Source organism: Chelonia mydas, chromosome 1, assembly GCF_015237465.2.
Source record: "Chelonia mydas isolate rCheMyd1 chromosome 1, rCheMyd1.pri.v2, whole genome shotgun sequence".
Classification (NCBI taxonomy): domain Eukaryota; kingdom Metazoa; phylum Chordata; order Testudines; family Cheloniidae; genus Chelonia; species Chelonia mydas.
Window position 1 is genome coordinate 127,628,409 of NC_057849.1, and position 21,357 is coordinate 127,649,765.

At 40.3% G+C, this 21,357-nt stretch overlaps 1 protein-coding gene across 4 annotated transcripts in view; it reads right to left on the reverse strand.

Annotated features, from left to right (window-relative positions):
• LOC102946013 (pseudouridine 5'-phosphatase) overlaps window positions 1-21,357 on the reverse strand; it is a 137,576-nt gene that overhangs the window by 22,430 nt on the left and 93,789 nt on the right. Inside the window, exon 4 of one of the 4 annotated variants that reach the window (XM_043537782.1) lies at window positions 7,062-8,301. The exons of 1 other annotated variant lie outside the window; for it this stretch is intronic. In XM_043537782.1, the coding sequence (XP_043393717.1) occupies window positions 7,990-8,301 (312 nt within the window). In that variant the 3' untranslated portion in view covers window positions 7,062-7,989. Of the gene's footprint in view, window positions 1-7,061; window positions 8,302-21,357 lie in introns of those variants that run through there. 2 more of the 4 variants (XM_043537781.1, XM_043537780.1) reach the window with 2 other exon arrangements.

Sequence of the window (21,357 nt, forward strand, 5' to 3'; positions counted from 1 at the left end):
GATTAACAACTGTGCTGCATAGCGATGGCATAAACAATTTGCTGCCTAGGCCCACCCATGCAGGGGACTGGACTAGAAGACCTCTCGAGGTCTCTTCCAGTCCTATGATTCTATGTGCTAAATGTAGAGATATGAAAGTAGCCAAGTTCTTCAGTGTTTTGCATGAATATTGCACTGTCAATATCCCTCCAACAAAGAGATGTGATTATACAGCTTTTGGTTGGAAGTTTCTACATTCTTCCCCTCCCCCCGCCCCCCCACCTCCCACCCCATCTTGTTCTGAATGCAGTGTTCAGTACAGCTGCTATGGCATGTCTCAGAGAGGAATATTGTTGACAGTGTTGCCTTAAGACAGTTTTGACTTTGGCAGTAAACCAGATGGCTAGAAGACAATAAAGAAATAAAACACTACATTTCATTCTTTGACTCTACACATGCAGTTAATAATTTCAACTAGGAAACAACCAACCAACCAGCAACAAAAAACAAACCACGAAACAAGAGGCCCTAATGCACACACATTTTATCTGAGAAAGTGAGGTAAACACCCTAGTAAGGCTTTCAGTTAGGACCCTAAGTTAATACAAACATGAGTAATGTATAGCAGGGGCACTCCAATATCTATACAATAAACACCTGTCTGTTATATTTTTGCACCCACCATAAATGGCTTAAATCTTAACAAGATTAAAAAAGGGATTGGATAGTTATATAGGTATCAAAAATATCCAAAAGTTCTTATAATTAATAACACAAATTTTGGTAGGGATATTAAACCTTGTGCTTCAGGGCTTAAGCCAATCTCTATTAGAGATCACATCTGAGGCACAGGCATAAGGAAAAAAAATCCTTTCATTATAGATATACACGGCCAATTATGACACTGCTATATCAACAATGTGACAAGGGGGAAAATTAGACTTGGGGATTTTGTAATTTACATACATACTTGTCTGCTAATTAAGAAATTTCTCATTCTGATAAATTTTGGAGGAAGAAAGGTGAGGAAGTTCCATCCTTTTTGGAAAAAAACTATAATAAACTTGAGAACATTTCTTACATGCTATGATACGGATTGTACTTTTGATCATCATATAAAAAACATTCAGCCCTGAATCTGCAAAGCACTTGAATGCATGCCTAAATCCACTGAGGCAAATGGGCCTAAAGCACATATTAGAGTGCTTTTTTTGAACTGAGATCTTACTAATGTAGTATCAAATAATTCACTCTTTTTTGAAAGAGCCAGAAGAACAAGAATTGGATATCTGGTGTTTCCTCATTTTTTTCTCTTACCTATTTTATATTATTTGCTGCATTTCCTAGATTTTGTAACAGGCAATAAAGAGACTGAAGAGAAAAGCATCCAATTTCTGTCTGCATTTTTTGTTACCGCTCTTACCTTTAGCCTACCTCTTGGCCTGCTCAAAGCAGATTCTGACTTGGTTAAATCTTTCTCACTGGAGAAGGCATCCCCTATGGATACTGCCATCATATTAAGGCTTAGATAGAATTACATTAGTATTAACCTCTCTACTGGGGAAACTAGTGGCAGAATGCCAGCTTCCTTTCCCAGCACACATAAAACCTATTTCAAAACCTTTGGGGATATATGAGAAAACCATGTCCTCCTTAAAAGAAATGCCAAATGAAGTCATATTCAAGAGGAGAAGGATTAGCAGCTTTTACCACCAAGAGAAGCTTTTTCTGAGCTAGAGGAGGCCTCTTCTGTGCATTGGACTGCACTGCTTTGGATTGTTATCGAGCAGAACCCATCATCGGCATGGACGCATGTCCTCGGGACTTGTAATTGAAGCGCTAAAGATTCATATGTCCCTTCATGCATCTGGCATGTAAATATCTTGTGATGCCGGCTACAACAGTGCCATGAGAATGCCTGTTCTCACTTTCAGGTGATATTGTGAACAAGAAGTAGGCAACATTATCTCCTGCAAACTTGTTTGTCTGAGTGATTGGCTGAACAAGAAATAGGACTGAGTGAACTTGTAGGCTTTAAGATTTTACATTGTTTTATTTTTTAATGCAAGTTGTTTTTACATAATTCTACATTTGTAAGTTCAACTTTCATGATAAAGAGTACTTGTATTATGTGAACTGAAAAATACTATTTCTTTGTTTTTTACTGTGCAAATCTTTGTCATAAAATAAATATAAAGTGAGCACTATACACTTCTATTCTGTTATAATTGAAATCAATATACTTGAAAATGCAGAAAACATGCAAACATATTTAAATAAATGGTATTCTACTATGGTTTAACAGTGTGATTAATTGTGCGATTAAAAATATTAATCGCACGATTAATTACGATTAATTTTTTAAATCACTTGACAGCCCTACATATTATACTCACACTCCATAGAGTGAACTGACATGGATTTTCCTTGATGGACCAAACTGATGAGATTCAAAAACTTACAAATATCATGTGTAAATTCCTAATCTGGAACTATGTGGTTAGATACCATCAGAATACCTCTCGCACCTGACACCACCAACTCTCTGCACACAATTGGAGAGCGATACTTTAGGAGCAGAACACCAGCTCTGGCAAGACTTAGGAAGCCAAGTGCCTTCAAGGGCTTGGAGCTACTAGGGTGTGCTGCTCCAGAGCAAGGGTCCCTCTAGTACATTTTAGGATGGCTGTAGGAGGAAGCCCCACTCCTGACACCTTAGGCACTCTAGAGCTAGGGAAGGGATTCTGATTGCTGGAGTTCCTAAGCATCTCTGGAACACATCCCCTGCTCTACTGGAGGTCAGGGACACCACCACCTAGATGTTTCCTCCATTTGAGAAGCTCCAACTTGAGAAGCTGACTTTACAAGGTCCCATAGAAGACCCTTTGCAACCACCTATGCTAACTTCACATGTCTATTGAAGCCTTTTCCTTAGGGCAGGTCTACACTTAAAATGCTGCATCGGTGCAGCTGCACCGATGCAGTTGCACTGCTGTAGTGCTTTTATAAAGACACTCTAAGCCGATGGGAGACAGTCAACATAGGGCTGTCTACACCGGTGCTTAGGTCGGTGTAACTATGTCACGCGGGGGTGGGGGTTCACACACCTGAGTGACTTAGTTATACTGAAGTAATTCTGTAGAATACATCTGTCTCTATAGTGTATAAAAATAGAGACGTCTCTCACCCCTTTCACACCTCAAATGGTCTGCAAAACCCTTTTTCTTACCCCCAGTTCTCTCTACAATTCACACACAGATTAGTCAGTTCACTGTGACATGAAGGGCTTGCTACAACAGTTAACTCCAGTTACACCACTTGAGCAAGCCGAGCTGGAGTGAGACCAGAGTGAATGTATTGCAAAACAATACCTGAGCTACACAGAACTAGTGGCTGAACTAGGAGTTGTAAGTCGAACTGATGCATCCAAACCGCATTACTAGCTCAGAGTCAGCAACACTTGAACTCCAACTCACCCCCTTCGACAGGCCAGCTAGCTCAGGCTTAAAGCATCTTAAACTAGAGATTTTTGTGTGTAGATGGGAGTCTGGTTTGAGGAAAAACATAAATTACTTAAGTAAAAGTATGCAGTGAAGATAAGTGCTCAGTTACACTATGTATGTATGTACAATGCATCCTCCTTTATATGTGCATTTACGGCCTGGTCCAAAGCCTACTATGTCAATGGAGAGACTCCCATTGACTTCTATGGGTTTTGGATTAGACACTTAGGGTATGTCTACATAGCAATTAAACAACCATGGCTAGCCAGGGTCAGCTCACTTGGGATTGCAGGGCTTTGACCATGGGGCTATAAAAATGCAGTGTCGCTGGAGCCCAAACATCTACACAGCAATTTTTAGCTCTGCATCCCAAGCCCCACAAGCCCCAAGTCAGCTGGTATGGGCCAGCTGTGGCCGTGCTGTGGGTATTTTATTCCAGTGTAGATTTACATTTAGTGAGCTCAGAGAATAAATCACGCATGCCTGGCACATGAATTTAAAACACTCAATTTTGTCAAATCAAAGACAATTTTCTTCAAAACCTAGTCAAGCACTTCTGATCACTGGAAATATAATTAAAGGCCATTTTTCAATTCTTCATCTGCAGATTTCCAGTTTTTAATATATATATTCTTAAAGTGATTCTCTCATTAGGGTGGCAATTGTATATTTTCACTTTCTTCATCTTCAAAAATGGACACACATTTTTGCTCAAACTTGTAAACAAAATTCAAATTTAAGAAGGGGCCAAGGAAGAAAATGTCAGCCTGGAAGATGAGAGTTTCATAAGGTTAAGTGTGGCTGATTAAAGGGGGTGAGAATAAAAGGAGTCATGCAGAAAAAAATTATAGTACTATCGATATGGCTGAATGATGAACAGTTGCTACTAATATGACTGTTTACATGGACTGCTGGTATATGGGAATTTTCATGAGTCATTATACACAAAGGCAGACACATGTACCTTACATATAAAATGGTGGGCTGCTATTTAGCACTTACGTTAGTGATGGGAAAAACAACAACTTCTTTACTAATATGTCACAATGTCTGGTGGGTTATTGTTTAGGTAATTTGCATTTTCTTTTTTCCTACTCTTTGATGTACATAATATCTAGGAACAAGGAATAATGTCTTTAAGTGACCCATTTAGCAGTAGAATGATTAAAATGTATTTATTCAGTATTTCAAACCGCAACAGTATTTGCAAATTTGATGTCCTACTGTTTTAACCGTCTGCAGGCATTTTTTTCTTTTTTTTTTTTTCTTTTTTTTTTTTAATACTACATGGTTTCTCTCCTTTTTTGATATTTAATTCAGTTTCTCGGAAGTGTCTGCAAACGTTAATCATAGCTGGTTTTACTATGAGGGCATATGCCAATTCAAATAAACAGGGAAGGAGAATCTTACGAAGTATTAAGTAGGCTGTCTGGGGAAATTATATTTCCCCTTGTTCTCTTAGTTCCATTAGGGAAAATGAGTACTAGGCTATCATGTTTCTAACTACTCCCCAAATAAACAACTCAGCAACTTTTTCAGCCATTATTGTCTATAATTTTAAGGTTCATATTAGACACAATCAGGAGAAGCATATGAACCTAATCTTTTTTCTTAATTCATATTTATATTAATTTACTATTATGACAGATGGAGCAGCTCAGTACAAGAATAAGATCAGTTACAGCACAGGTGCAAGGTTAAAGCAAACATCACTTGCAGTAAACAGAAATCAGTAAAACAGGAAGGGAAACTTACATTTGCATATCTTAAATGCCCTTTAGTAAGATGGTAATTAGAACACTCTGCATTCCTAGCTGTTGCATAAATAACATTTTTACTTTGAGGCCAAAATCAGCAGCTATTTTTCATAAAATTATTCAAAAAGGGTTATCTTCAGGAGGTGGAAGGGAGTGGGAGAATTGGGGAGGGGATATAAGGAGAAATTTAAAATTTCTTCCTTCTATTCAGGATTCAATCAAGTGAAAGAATGTGCTTCTGTGACTGACAGTTGGACACAGACACTGTGACTCTGTGAAGTAATGAGAAGGTCACATTTACATGTGAGGTTACTCTGATCATTCCGGATGGCTGGAGCATTCTTTTTATAGAGGACTGTGTGTTTAGAGGACAACACACTAAGAACTTTGTAAGGCAACTTGTGTCACAGGCCTCAAGAAATTCCCAGGCATTTCTGAAACAGTGTTCGATTATACGAACAGCAGAAATCTAACTCAATCAACAGTCGCTTGGAATAGCAATAGAGAAGTATTGTTCTTTTATGGAGAATACAGGGAAAACACTCAAGATGCTCACTGTTAATGATGACTACTGCCACTGGGTACTATATTTTCTGGAATCTGCCATTTACTGAACTCCAAATCTAGCCTGAAGGAGGAATTCTGTGCAGTGAAAAGACTATCAGTGACATCTTCCCTTCCACATGAAATTAATATTAATACGTTTACCCAAACCACTGAGATTTCCTCATAAAAAATAATGCAAAGCTCACATTTGTCGTTGAATCCAGACTGTGACCCTTGTGCTGGACTAGAACCCGGATGGCTTACATGATCAATGTAAGATGCAAAAGCAGCAGGCCACAAATAGGAATAAAACAGGGTCAGAGGCAGAGACTGGTGATATCTTAAAGGTATGTAGGGAAAACTGATATATAAAAGGTCAGTTCCTTTTTCAGCACTGAATGAAGATAATACCATGAACAGGAGCTTGTGGGCAAGGCCTTCTGCAGAACATTGTCTAACCTGAATCTTGATGAAAATCCCGAGTACATAAAGTAATCTAGAAGCTCTTATGATTTTAGACATAAGAAAACTTCAGCTCAGTGTGCAGCAGTGGTCAAACAGGTTCAGAACCATTAGGAAAGGGACAAAAAGTAAGACAGAAAATATCATAATGCCCCTATATAAATCCGTGGTACACTATGTGCCGTTCTGGTCACCCCATCTCAAAAAGGATATAATGGAACTGGAAAAGATTCAGAGAAGGGAAACAAAGATGATGAAGGTATGGAATGGCTTCCATACAAGGAGCAAAAAGAAAGATTAGGGTTGTTCATCTTAGAAATAAAGAAAACGAAGGGGGTATATGATAGAGTTATATAAGAACATGAATCGTGTGAAGAAAGTGAATTTAGAAACTGTGTTTCCCCATTCACATAAAACAGGAAGCAGGGGTCACCCAATGAAATTAATAGGCAGCTGGTTTAATAGAAATACAACAAAGTACTTTTTCCACACAGTGCACAATTAATTTATGGCAGTGGCACCGATTTTCTAATCTGCCGGGGAGTTCTCAAGCCCCATCTCTGCCGCAGGCCCCACCCCCACTCCACCTCTTCCCCAAACCTCCATTCCTGCCTCGTCTCTTCTTGCCCCCGTCCCGCCCCCACTTGCCCCTGGCCCCCCTCTTCCTGCCCCTTCCCCTAAGTGCGCCCAGCCCTCGCTCCTCCCCCTCCCCTACAGCGCCTCCTGCATGCCACTGAACAGCTGATTGCAGCGGGTGTGCGGCGCTGGGAGCGAGGGGGAGGCGCTGATCAGCGGGGCCGCCAGCTGGCAGGAGGCGCTGGGGCGGGGAACAGGGGGGAGCTGGCTGACAGTGGGTGCTAAGCACCCACTAATTTTTTCCCTGTGGGTACTCCAGCCCTGGAGCACCCACGGAGTCAGCGCCTATGACCTGTGGAATTTATTATCGTGGAATGTTCTGATGGCTAAAAAGGTATAACTGGGATCAAAAAAGAATTAGATAAGTTCATGGAGGATAGATCCATCAATGGCAATTGGCCAAGATGGTCAGAGATGCAACCCCATGCTCAGGGCAACCCTAAACCTTTGACTGACAGAAGCTGGGAGGGGAACACAGGGATGGATCGTTCTAAATGCCAATTTCTGTAAACTCCCCTGAAGCTCTGGTAATAGCCACTGTTGGAGACAAAATACTGGGATAGATGGGCCATTGGTCTGGACCAGTATGGTTTTCCTTATGTTCTAATTAGTACTTTCAAAACTCATCCTCAAAAGAGTGGCTGCAGTTTTATACACATAAATTTGATAATCAGACATCTATTTCAGAACCTGGTTTATGGCTAGCTTAAAGTCTGACCCTAAGTGTGATAAACTGATTTGGACTCTCACCAGAGTAACTCCAGAAGAGTTCTTCTAACATCAAGTTCTGTACACTGTTTATGGTAACATCAAAAAAGATATTAAAAAAATCAGTCCGTATGTCTAGATACCTCTTGAATCAGAGTGTCCCAGAAACACTAACGAAATTATATGCACATTATTGGCATTGTTAGCTAGTTTACCTGGACTCCATTAAAACAGGTTTAATCCTAACTCTCTTTTAACCATGTGTTGGAGAATACATGTATTCATTATGGACTGGCTTTCAGAAAGACCTGCTCGTAGCCTCCTTCTGCGTGAGTGCAAACACCACTGTACATAGCTTTCCAAGTATTTACAATTGTACGCACAGGTATTAGAATCAATTACACAAATACGCAGGTGTCAGTGCTTGAAAAAGCACATAACATTACACACATATAGAAAGAGGCCAAACAGTGAGACACCCTGTAACATTTTATCTTACAACCCTTTGAACAGATGTCCCAGATCATCTTGCTTTTGCTAGGTGAAGTTAAACTTCCATCTTTCCCTTCCTTTGTGAGGAGAGCCTCAAAGAACCCACATCCTGGGTCTGAAGCTGAACCCTCTCTTGAACAAACCAGATAGTGTCTTCTACAGAATTCTTTTGATTGGGACTTTTTGTTTCTCTCTGAATCACTTTCAGTCCCAAGTTCCTGAGAAATACATAAATGTATTGGCTTTAGAGGATACAGTACAGAGTTATGTTCTATATTTGAAATCTATAGTTTTATTATTGCAAAGTCTATTTATTGACCTTTTCTGTTTGTCTTTAAAAAGAATTGCTCCCCTGTAGGGGATATTAAATTCTTATTCTGTTTTATAGGGTGCTTTAGTTTTATTTCTTCTTTACATCCAGTTCAAAGTCAGTGAGACATTGACGTAAAACTATTTGTGGGTACAAGGTGAAAATCTAACATTGTTTGCTAAGGGACAAAAACACACAAATGTAAAATTATTATTATTATTATTTCCCTCAAATAAAGTAATTTATCTGCCTCTTAAAATTAATGGGAGCACACTTACGAAAAAATGCTTTTTTCCATTTGTAAGAATCTTGTAGCTTTAGGGACAGAAATGTGAAGGTAGAAAAGGAATCAGACCAGGGGAAAGCAAAAAAATCATTCCTAGAATTAGGGCACAGGTAAAATATGTCACTGACATAATTACTTACAAAACTGGGTATAGCAATAATCTCCCTCCCATAACTCATTATCTTCTCTTGAGTAGTGTTGTCCTGTCAGGAATATATGTATTCATAGTGAAATGTACATGACTAAACTGATTTAAATATCTATGGTACTGTCTAGTTGTTGTATAACCTTTGTTAGAGGCTTTAAACATTACCTACCTTTCTGTGCCATATATGTCTCAGGACACAGACCCACTTCTTGATTTGTTCAGGATGGGAAAAAAGTGCAAGGAGCCACTTTCACCTTCAAAAACAGCCTCTCATTGGGTTAGAAAACGGGCATGAGTAAAGTGGGACTTCTATCAATCAGAATATGGTCTTCTGACCATCCACACAATGGGCATTGGCACCAGTCAAAAACTGAATGAGGAAGACAGGTATGTATACATGCTACATTTGAATTCTTCACACTCCAGAGGCAAAACTGCTTTCCTTCAGTTTTTCCAGGAAAAAAAAAATGCTTTGGGCTGAGACTCAAAATGAAGAATTTCAGTATGAAAAGTTAAAAATTATATGCAACTGAAAGATCTTTTAGAATGGAAATGTCAATGCAATATTAACTATTAGCTCTCTATGCACTTCAGCTATAATAAACATTTCCTAATGATCTTTAAATTACAATAAGTTGTCTAATGGCAGAATGTAGATTTCAATGTAGGACAAAAATTAAAAAATTAAACAAAACTGAAGCAAAAATGACTAATAATAATGGTAAGAAAAATCTTCATGGAAACAAATGTGGAATTCGGATACTATTCCCCTTAACTAAAAACAGAAGGATCCTCAGCTGGAAATTGATGGTTGCAACTCTTCAAATCACAAGAGAAGCCATTTTCTAACACTAGCACTTTGGAGATTATTTAAAAAAAAAAAAATCAAATATCAAGGTTGTTGGGTTTACACCAAGCTGCTGAAACAAACCATGATTGAAAAATTAAGATGAGCTGTCTTTATTAAAAAAAAAACAAACAAACAAACCAATCCCTGTGATGTTGCCAAGGAAATGTCCAGCAAAGGGTTACAGAAATAAAATGTGGAGGATGGTCTGAGAAAGAAAAAAATTCAACACTAGGCATATTATGATGCCAAGATGAAGAGCACAAGGAGAAGAGACAGACCCCAAAATGCAGTAATAAGAGAATTAAAATAAAAGCTACAACAACAAATATGTTTCTATAAGGTTTCAGAATTTGAAATAAAAAGAGATTATGGCTAAATCTAGGTCATTTTTCAGAGGTTTTTCTACAATGAGATTACAGTTCATTTATATTCAAATTTCCATTGCCACTGTAATGTTAACTACCAAAAGGAAAAACTGGCTGTAAAAGAACCTATTTGCATCTGTTTTGAAAAAAACAAAGGAATATAGAGAAAAGACTTCAACGTAATCAGTTTTATGTGTGATGAGAAAAAACTCCATATTAGAGGTGATTAATAGACAACAAAATATTCCCTCTAAAATAAAGCATTCCCTATAGATTAATAATAAAATATATTTAATTAACTGGTCCTATGACTTCAAAAGGGCAAGTCCATAATTCTGAACCTCTCAGACCGCAAGACCATTCTGAGAGTAAAAGGCAGGCAAATCTCTGAACATTTTTAACACTGAAGTTAGGGAGAAAGGCAACATATTTACCCTCCCTACCATTAATACAAAATGGTCTAGTGGATAAAACACAACTGAACAAAGAATGTGGGCTCTCTTCCCTGCTCTGCCACACAATTCCTCTATATAGTTGCACTTTACCTCTCTGGACCCCAGTTTCTTTATCTGTAAACTTGGACTAATAAACATTTACCTCACAAAGATGTTGTGAAGGTCATGTTTATGAAGTACTTTGTTGTCCACAGACAGAACATTCTATGTAAGTAGTAAGTATTAATACTTACTACATTCAGCACTAAGTAGCAGGGACCTTCCCTCTCCCCCACATATAAAAAGAAGATTTTGTTCTCATACAGATAATGTAAGGGAGTACGCAGAACACACATACTGGAACAACAGTGAATGAATGTCATGCAGATCATTCCCTGGCATTGACTCTACAGTAGGAGTTAAGCTGAATCGTACCATAAGGTCAACTGGTTCTTTGTAACACTCATAACAACAAGAGTAAAGAAAGTTAAACATATATTTATTTATTTCTACATTACTATTACTTTCTACTTGAATTGAGATGTAATATCTTGTATATTATATGCTGCTGTGTTTTATCAGCTTTATCTTGAGTACCCTGATGTTAGAACTGGCTGTATACTGTTGCTTCAAGCAAAAATTATCAAGTAAATTTAGGCAATGAGAAAATCAAGGATGCAAAGAGATTGATATGTATCAGTCATATGAGAAAGTGATTAAGCAGGTTATTTCTCCCAAGAGTTTCCTTTCAACTGTGTTCCAAATTCAGTTTCTCACATGAATATTAAAATTCATATGCTCTGCTCTGAAAATGAATTTACATTTTAAAAGATACTCATATCTTAATCTTCTATTTTAATGTTTTTGAAAACACAATTTTATCAAAAATTTGGCTAGTAATATCATCTTTTTACACAACAGTTTATAAGTGCATAGGCACATGCATATAAGCATATATTGCTCATTTGCAGCTATTAAGATGCATTTAATTTTCCATTAAACCAATGTTTTAATATGAAAAAACATCACTAAACTACTATTATAGTATCACAAGTCATCCGTTTTCCTCCTGATATGGGCACATATACAAACAAAATAAAAGGAGAATTTCTGTGAAGGGATGAAGGGGACAGACAGAGTAAATCTCCCCAAGTAAAAGTAGAATACAGACTTGGGACAACAAAATAGGCCAAGACCTTATTAAAGTAGGGACATAAGGCTCAGTTACAGACCTAACTGTGATGTTAATATAGCACATACATTAGTTTTGGAATCACAGGAACTATGGTAGTAACCACTTTAAATTAATGGTGGTTATAGAACTTCCACTGTAATAAACCTCTTTCAATTACTCAAAACTTTCCCAAACAAATACATCTGGAGACAGTTGGCCTATACCTAGCCTTTTTTTAAGTTTGACTTTTAAGAAAGAGGAAATTACTGACCTGTAACTGGAGGTTCTTTGAAATGTGTGGTCCCTGTGACAGGGCAAGGCCAGATGGCTATGGAAAAGTAGTGGGAGATAAATATATTAGCTCCAGGCTAAACAAATTTCTGGTACCAGGATAAGTGAAATGGCATTGCTCCAGGTCAATTAAGACACCTGGGGCCAATTAAGAACTTTCCAGAAGGCAGGGAGAAGGCTAGGTTGATTGGGACACCTGAAGCCAATCAGGGGCTGGCTGAAACTAGTTAAAAGCCTCCCAGTTAGTCAGGTGGGGGTGTGCATGCCAGGTGCTGTGGGAGGAAGCTGTGCTGTTGGAGAGGCTGAATAGTACACACCATATCAAGCAAAAGGAAGGAGGCCCTGAGGTAAGGGTGAAGTGGAGTTTGAGAAAGTGAGGGCTGCTGTGGGGGAAGTAGCCCAGGGAATTGTATATGTTATGTTTCTAAAAGGTCAGCTACCATAGCTGATACTATTAGGGTCCCTGGGCTGGAGCCTGGAGTAGAGGGTGGGCCTGGGCTTCTTCCCCTCCCCCCCGCCCCACCTTTGCCCCCTGATTAATCACTGAGACTGGGAGACAACAGAGACTGTGCAAGGAAGGATAACTTCTCCTCACCTCCCTTGCTAGCTATGATGAAAATGGCTCAGTAGACTGTCTCCCTTGTCTCTAGGGAGAGAAGGGTTATATGGAGGGTCACAGTGAGCCTCTGAGGCTAGCGAAATCCACCAGGAAATGTGGGACCCATGGAGGCAAGGACAGAGCTTTGTCACTATATATATATATAGGAGCAATTCCTCATTTTGAATTCCCCTTCTAAATTGCAGCCCCACACTGAGTCTAGAGGGAGAGCAAATACCTTGTGCTCTCACATTCCACCTGTTTCCTCCAACCTTAGGATTTCTGAGTTGAGTCCATCATTATATTAGGTGGGGCCACCTTCCTGCCCAAAACCACTATTTTCCAAGGCTCTGAGATTAGGGTTGCCAACTTTCTGATTGCAGAAAATTGAACACCTTGCCCTGCCCATGCCCCACCCCTTCCCTGAGGCCCTCCCCCTGCTCACTCCAGCCCACCTCCCTCTGTCGCTTACTCTCCCCCACCCTTGCTCATTTTCACCAGGCTGGGGCAGGGGTTTGGGATGTGGAAGGGGCTGAGGGCTCTGGCTGGGGATGCGGGCTCCAGTGATAAGGGGTTTTGGGTGGGAGGGGGCTCTGGGTTGGGCGTGGGGGTTGGGGAGTGGGAAGGGGTGCGGGCTCTGCACTGGGGGTGTGGGCTCCAGGTTGGGGCCAGAAATGAGGGATTCAGGGTGTGGGGGGGGCTCCAGGTTGGGGCAGAGGGTTAGTATGCGGGGAGTGTGTGTGAGGGCTCTGGTTGGGGGTGGGGACTTGGGGGTGGGGCCAGGGATGAGGGGTTTGGAGTGTAGGAGGGGGCTCTAGGCTGGGGCTGAGTGGTTCAGAGTGTGGGAGGGTGCTCCGGGCCGTGGTGCTGGCTCTAAGAGGGAGTTTGGGTGTAGGAGGGGGCTCAAGGCTGGGGAAGGGAGGTTGGGGTGTAGGCTCCAGGTGGTACTTACCTCAGGCAGCTTCCAGAAGTGGCTGGCATGTCCCACCAGCTCCTAGGCACAGGGTAGGCCAGGAGGGCTCTGCATGCTGCCCCTGCCTGTGGTGCAGGAACCGCCGAGAACCCTGGCTGCCCCTGAACCTAGGACCCGGTGGGACATGCCAGCTGCTTCAAAGAGCCGCACAGAGCCGGCCACTGCAGCCAACCAGATTTTTAGTGGCTGTGTTGACTGGAGCTGCCAAGGTCCCTTTTCAACTGGGTGTTCCTGTCAAAAAACGGATGCCTGGCAACACTACATGAGACAGATAACTTCAACCCCCAAAGGGATTTTCCCTCTTCCTCAAGCCCCAAATTTGTACTTCATTGGTTAGGCAGAAACTCTCATAACCAGGGAAGTTCACTGGTCTCTGATCCTAACCATTGCTCATTGAGATAAGGAGTTCAAGAGTTCAATCCTTGAGGGGGCCATTTAGGGATGTGGGGCAAAAATTGGGGATTGGTCCTGCTTTGAGCAGGGGGTTGGACTAGATGACCTCCTGAGGTCCCTTCCAACCCTGATATTCTATGATTCTAAGTCAGAGTAGGTGGCATTTCTCTTAATATAATGCTCACTTCCCTCATGTCTCTTGGTTATGAAATATTTACTTACTGGCAGACAATCTGTCACATAAGCATTAGTGATAACAATGACCCCACTGACCGGCAGTTTAGAATTTCAATTATATTTATATAGAGAGTTCAAAAGTAATTTGCTTTAAGTATAGATACATTTTTATTATATTAAAAAAGTTTGATAGCAATAAGACAGCTCAGCAGGTAGAGATTAAAACCCAACATAAAATGGAAAGGAGAGGAAAAACAGGACGTCTGCCTTTACTATTCCTATTAATACTGAACCAATATCTCAGCACAGTTGATTCTAAGGGCATACTCTAACGAATGAGATATAAAAGATTTAGAGGGGTAGGCTATGACCTCTAAGATTACTTTTTTTTTAGTGTTAGGGCCTAATTTAGGTGTGCTAATTCCAATTCAGATTACTATATTATCTTTATTAACTATTCTCATAATTAGTAAGTATTTTGATTGCCCAACAATGCATGAAGTACTTCAAACACGGGCAATGACACTGCCCACTTCTACACACTTGTGTAATAATGCTGATTCACACTGGTTGTCATATTTCCACCCTGGTTACATTTCTGTATTGGATAGTCTGGCATATTACTGATATTTGCATTCTGCTGCACATTTATTTCTTGAAGTCCTTCCATTCTAAAGGCATTCACTGTACCTTGAGATACTATACAACTAAAACCAGAAGTGTTTTTGCTTTTGTTTTTATTCTTCCCAATCCTTCTGTATATCCTGTTAAAATCATTTTCTAAGCAATGTGTTGTAGAACTGCTGGAATTACTTTGACACAAACTGCTGCACCATGTCCCCCACCCACCTGAAAAAAAAGAAAAGGAAAAAAGTCTATTTTTCTGTTCCACTTGAAATGTATGGGAGTTCTGTTTCACACAGATGTGTAAGGAAATGACAAACATCTTTTAGACCAGATAATGTCAAGGTCTGAAACCCTGATCGATTTAAATTCTCCAGAGTTCACAATGTAATTGTTCCTGGACAGAGTTTATGAAGTTGACAGAAGTTGGCATCTGTGTTCCCTCTAAGGTGAGCGCCCATATAGGAGGCCATCAACAGACTAGGGACCAAATGGCTAGGCAGCAGTTCTGCAGAATAGGACCTAGGGGTTACAGAGGATGAGAAACTGAATATGAGTCAACAGTGTGCCCTTGTTGCCAAGAAGGCCAATGGCATTTTGGGATGTATAAGTAGGGGCATTGCCAGCAGATCGAGGGACGTGATCATTCCCCTCTATTCGACATTGGTGAGGCCTCATCTGGAGTACTGTGTCCAGTTTTGGGCCCCACACTACAAGAAGGATGTGGAAAAATTGGAAAACGTCCAGCGGAGGGCAACAAAAATGATTAGGGGACTGGAACACATGACTTATGAGGAGAGGCTGGGGGAACTGGGATTATTTAGCCTGCAGAAGAGAAGAATGAGGGAGGGACTTGATAGCTGCTTTCAACTACCTGAAAGGGGGTTCCAGAGAGGATGGAACTAGACTGTTCTCAGTGGTAGCAGATGACAGAATGAGGAGTAATGGTCTCAAGTTGCAGTGGGGGAGGTTTTTCATTTGGAAACTTTAACATTAGGAGGGTGGTGAAACACTGGAATGTGTTACCTAGGGAGGTGGTGGAATCTCCTTCCTTAGAAGTTTTTAAGGTCAGGCTTGACAAAGCCTTGGCCGGGATGATTTAGTTGGGGATTGGTCCTGCTTTGAGGAGGGGGTTGGACTAGATGACATCCTGAGGTCCCTTCCAACCCTAATATTCTATGATTCTAAGGGACGCACACCTAATTACTATAGCCATGCAGGCATGCAAACAAGGGCATAGTCACAGGTGAGTGTAGGGTGAGGTGGGGAATAGGAACTGGGTGGGGGGGAGGACGGTGATGTGGGAGCTGGGGATGTGCAGATCTATGGTAGGGAGAGAACTCCCCTCAGCCCTGAGGTTGTGGCCTGGAGAGACGCTTCTTCCTGAGCCCCAGTCCCAGGACTGTGGCGGGGATGGGAGAGAGGCCTCTCCCCCGGCCTCAGCTCTGGGGCTGCGGTGGGGGGAGATGCTTCTCCCTGAGCTCCAGAGAGGAAGTGGGGGAGGACGGGAGAGATCCTCTCCCTTGGCCCCAGCTCCGGGGCTGCGGCAGGGAGAGTTAAAGAGAGCTTTAAAAAGTTAACCTTTCTAAGTAACATTCTCTTACTACTTTATTTCTTTTACATGGCTTTTGTTTTAAGTGTATACGGTTTTGTCTAAAAGTTTAAAAGTCAAGTGATGCCAAACTTCTAAAGTATTTATAAAATCTTGCTGTTTTAGTCTAGTGCAGGGGTTCTCAAACTTCATTGCACCATGACCCCCTTCTGACAACAATAATTAACTACACAACCCCAGGAGGGGGTACTGACGCCTGAGCCTACCCGAGCCCTGCTGCCCTGGGTAGGCGGGCCAAAGCCCAAGCCCTGCCACTCACAGTAGTGGGGGGCGAAGCCAAAGTTTGAGAACTTCAGCCCCAGGCCAGGGGCCTGTAACCTGAGTCTCACCACACAGGGCTGAAGCCCTCAGTCTTTGGCTTCATCCCTGGCCCTGGGCAGTGGGACTGGGGCTTTGGTCCCAGGCCTCAGGAAGTCTAACACCAGCCCTAGTGACCCCATTAAAATGGAGTCTCGACACACAGTTTGAGAACTGCTGGTCTAGTGAATGGTATTGGCCTGTGGGAAGGTGGGAACAGAGGAGGAAGGGTGCTAAAATATTTTAATGATGAGAAATGGCTGGCATTAGCTGCCGATCTGAATGTTGAAAATATGTAGAACTCAGTAATCAAAATGTAAAAATGTCTTTATTTTTATGTTGCTATTATCAGTAAAATTACAAACTGTAAATCCCTAGTATTACAATGAACTATTTTTGTAACTGTCGGTATAAAGCGCCCTTTCCCTTCACTTTTAGTCCTAGTATTTGAGGATGTACCATAATTAGAGTACTTGTGGCACCTTAGAGACTAACCAATTTATTTGAGCATAAGCTTTCATGAGCTACAGCTCACTTCACGCATCCGAGCTCACGAAAACTTATGCTCAAATAAATTTGTTAGTCTCTAAGGTGCTACAAGTACTTCTTTTCTTTTTGCGGATACAGACTAACACGGCTGCTGCTCTGAAACCTGTCATAATTAGTGTATTTTGAGAACCCAGACACCTCAGAGCAGCATTACCTAAAAAAAACATTTTTGCATTTATGCGGGCAGGAGTTAGGGTTAGGGTTCATACAAATAAACACCTTAAGCAATGCACCTTGTGCTGATTATGCACTATATGTGTCTTCTGACTTTTTTAAAACTTTGTGTTTGTGGATAATCTAAGCAGTATACCCAGATGTACAGATCCTCTTTTTTTAACCTGTGTAATACGTAATTTTTTTAACATTAGTGTTAATTTTTAATTCTTCTTTTCATACCTATGGTAACTTTTAAAAAATATATATTATGTAGGTTTTTTGTTTCTACTGGTGGCGCACATCCGCACAATGACTCGATACTGGTGCTGCACATAACAAAATTCATTCCACACATGGATGGAAAAAATATTTTTAACTTTTGCCAAATCGGATAATTTCTGGTTGTGCTTTCCACTAAACTGTAAACTGTGCAAAAGATCTGCAAATAAAGGCATTTGCAAATAACATGAGAGCCATTGTCAAGCTACCACAAATAATACTGAGCCCTTTTGCTGTATTTATAAAAAAAAATAAAAATAAAAGGGGCTGAGAACTGTTTTGTCTGTCTTTTAATATCTCTAGCATTCAGACTTTCAATTAAGATTTATTAACTTGTCAAAGAAAAATAATTTTACAGCATATACAATTGCAGTTCATTTTTAGCATATTTATTGCTCTATAAACAGAAAATCCAGATTTCCCTTAAAACACTCTCTTCTCCTTGCAACAAGAGGTGTCCCTAATAAGAGAAGACAGGGAGAACAGAATATTCATGAACCTATAAGTCTCAATATATAAAAGTATAAAGTTTAAAATTAAACAGAATTATAGGACTGTTCCCATTAAAAAAATCACTGTTGCCTGTGTTTCCTATGCAAACTCATTGGGAGTTGGAACATAAAAGGTTCTAAAATACTTCTTGGATAACGGGATATCCACCTACCTGACTACTACTTGTGCTAGCTAGTTCCATCCCCTAATTGGTAGGCCAATGCTACATTCTCCAAATCTTAAAGCTCCAAAATATTCTAAATAATTGATACACTTTTGGAAGATATTTTATAACAATATGTGTATTAAAATTCAATATTAAAACTGTGTAAACATGCAAGCGTATATGATTACAGAATAACTATTATTATTTACAGAAGCATCCGCTATACGCTAGGCACATTCCAAACACTCAAGAAGGATGGTCACTCTTCTGAAGAGCTCACAGTGTACAATTACATCATATTACAAAAAAACCCAAGAGTAAAAGAAAATTCTTTAGAACTCTTTACTGATCATGGGAATCCAGTATAGAATAGATGCCTCTCCACCAACCAAACAAGTAAATAAGACTAATTTGCAATCATATTGCCTAGGGAGGTTGTGGAATCTCCATCATTGGGGATTTTTAAGCTCAGGTTGGACAAACGCCTGTCAGGGATGGTCTAGATAATACTTTGTCCTGCCTTGAGTGCAGGGGACTGGACTAGATGTCCTCTCGACGTCCCTTCCAGTTCTATGATTCTATATGGACCCATCTACTGGATATCAAAGGAAAATGATACCAAAAAGCAGATCTGGTGGTCAACCAATCCAAGAGAGGAATTGCCCTTCTCCAACACTCCCCCTTTTCTTGGCCACAAATACAGAAGAAAGCCAACACAGATTTTTTAATTCCTGGAGAATTTTCATACCATAATCATATTAGAAAAGGAGATGCTATTATCAAAATTAATTTTAGAGCTATAATTTAACATTTTGATCCTTCAGAATCTAGAGTGTTCCCTACTTTCTCAAAACAACTGCAAAACAGATATAAATTTCCAGTTATCCAAAAATGTTTCAGGTGTTGAGCAACCTGGCAAACAAGGTTATTTAGACTCTAGAGCAAAAATTAAGTGTTGCAGGCTATCAGGCCTTTCAAAATATCTTGCCAGGAAATTCATTCCGTTTTGGACCAAGTGATTCTTTGTGGAAAGAGAAGTATGTCTTGAGAGCGGCTAAACACAAAGACATCTTGGGCTTTGTCTATTCTATGAGCTTTGTACTCGGCATGGCTGAACCATGCCTTTGCTGCTACTATCAGTGTTACTGTGGCTATATTGCTATTTATACTCACGCTAGCTCAATGAGAACTAGTCGAGTATGTGTACACGAGCAGGGGAATCACACATCTCGCTCACAGTGTAGACAACCTTGGAATATATTTTAGCTTTAGCGGATGGGGTAGCTGCTGCAGAGACTTAGCTCTGTAACCTTTGAATTAGCTCCTTTTTCTGTTCGCTGGTGAAAGAGGCAGAGAAATTTAGAGGCTACAGTTGAAGATGACTGCCAGTGCCTCTTTGAGGATAAGATATCTCCTTCATTTACGGCAGACAGATTTAGGGCTTTGCATCAACTACCTCTTTTTTAGTAAAGAAGAGGTAGCTTCAGCAACATCAGGATTTCTCAGGTCTCCCTGACACCTGTCAAATTGGACTGAAGCCTATATATTATACAGTGACTAGAATAGTTGTACTGGTTGATCTAAAGGCAGATTCTTCTAGAGCTCTTTGCGGAACTGGTGCCTTATAGTATGTTAGAAACTATACTAAATATAGAAATCAACAGAAAAACGATGAGGCTCAATTTAGACAGCCTGCTTTTTCACTCTTTTCCATGATGCTTTTATTCCAATGTTTGGTTTGATCCTAACACAGTATGTCACAAGCATTATGATGTCTTCATACTGAACAGTAACTGAAATCCTTTTATTAAAATACAACATTCTAAGATGAATTTATTCATCCTTGGAGTGACACTGAGCCTGAAGCCCTTACTATTAATCACTACACAAAGCCAGATCACACACTCAACTCAGACAGTGAATCTGTGGACTCAATACACAGATTTTTTTTTAAAGTTATATGAAAGGTGATGGGTTTGAACTGGTTCTTTAAAAATGAAATGGATGTATTTCAGAATTTTCTGAGAAACTATATTTTGGATGTTCAGGACTATTTATGAATAACCAACTTACCACTACTTAAGGACTACTTAACTTTTTGTAATACACTCCTCTTTCTCTTTTCACTTTCCACCCCCATCCCTATCCCCTCATACTCCCTGCAGGAACTCAGTTTGAAAAACAAACAAAAATAAATTCATTTCTTTTGTGATGGATAGAAAAGCAGTCCCATATTTTTATTTTAAAAATAAAATGGCAGTCAATGTAGTGAATATTAATTATCCTTAGCTAAGGAACTGTACAAGTTATTGCTAGATGCTCCAACTGTAGGTGTGACTGTTTTTAAAGTAAATTTACAGACAAATTAATTTAAAATCCCTGTATTAATAAAACAGCCGCACTAATGCACTCCCATCTGACAATTCAAAATCAAATGTCAACTTTGGAACATACTGGCTGCTTTTTGCTTTCTAGCTGAATGTAAGATGAGAGAACTCTCAAAAGAGAAGAGGACAGGAACAAAGTGTCCAAACAACTGAGAATTACTATTTAATACAAGAGGGAATGGAGAATGGAATGAAAGTGCAAACCCCCAACATCAGTGTCTAGATGAGGTGGGATCTGAGTTACTACAAAAAATTCTTTCCTGGGTATCTGGCTGGTGAATCTTGCCCATATGCTCAGGGTTTAGCTGATCGCCATATTTGGGGTCGGGAAGAATTTTCCTCCAGGGCAGATTGGAAGAGGCCCTAGAGGTTTTTCGCCTTCCTCTGTAGCATGGGGCACGAGTCACTTGCTGGAGGATTCTCTGTTCCTTGAAGTCTTTAAACCACAATTTGAGGACTTCAATAGCTCAGACATAGGTGAGAGGTTTTTCACAGGAGTGGGTGGGTAAGATTCTGTGGCCTGCGTTGTGCAGGAGGTCGGACTAGATGATCATAATGGTCCCTTCTGACCTTAATATCTATGAATCTTTCACAGAGAGATGTTTTGTGACACTCTGTACCTCAGAGTGGCACCCTGCAATCCCCATATTCACCACTGTCATATAATTATGTTTTGTACAAAACATGACCTAGGTATCATTTTAAGTCTTGAT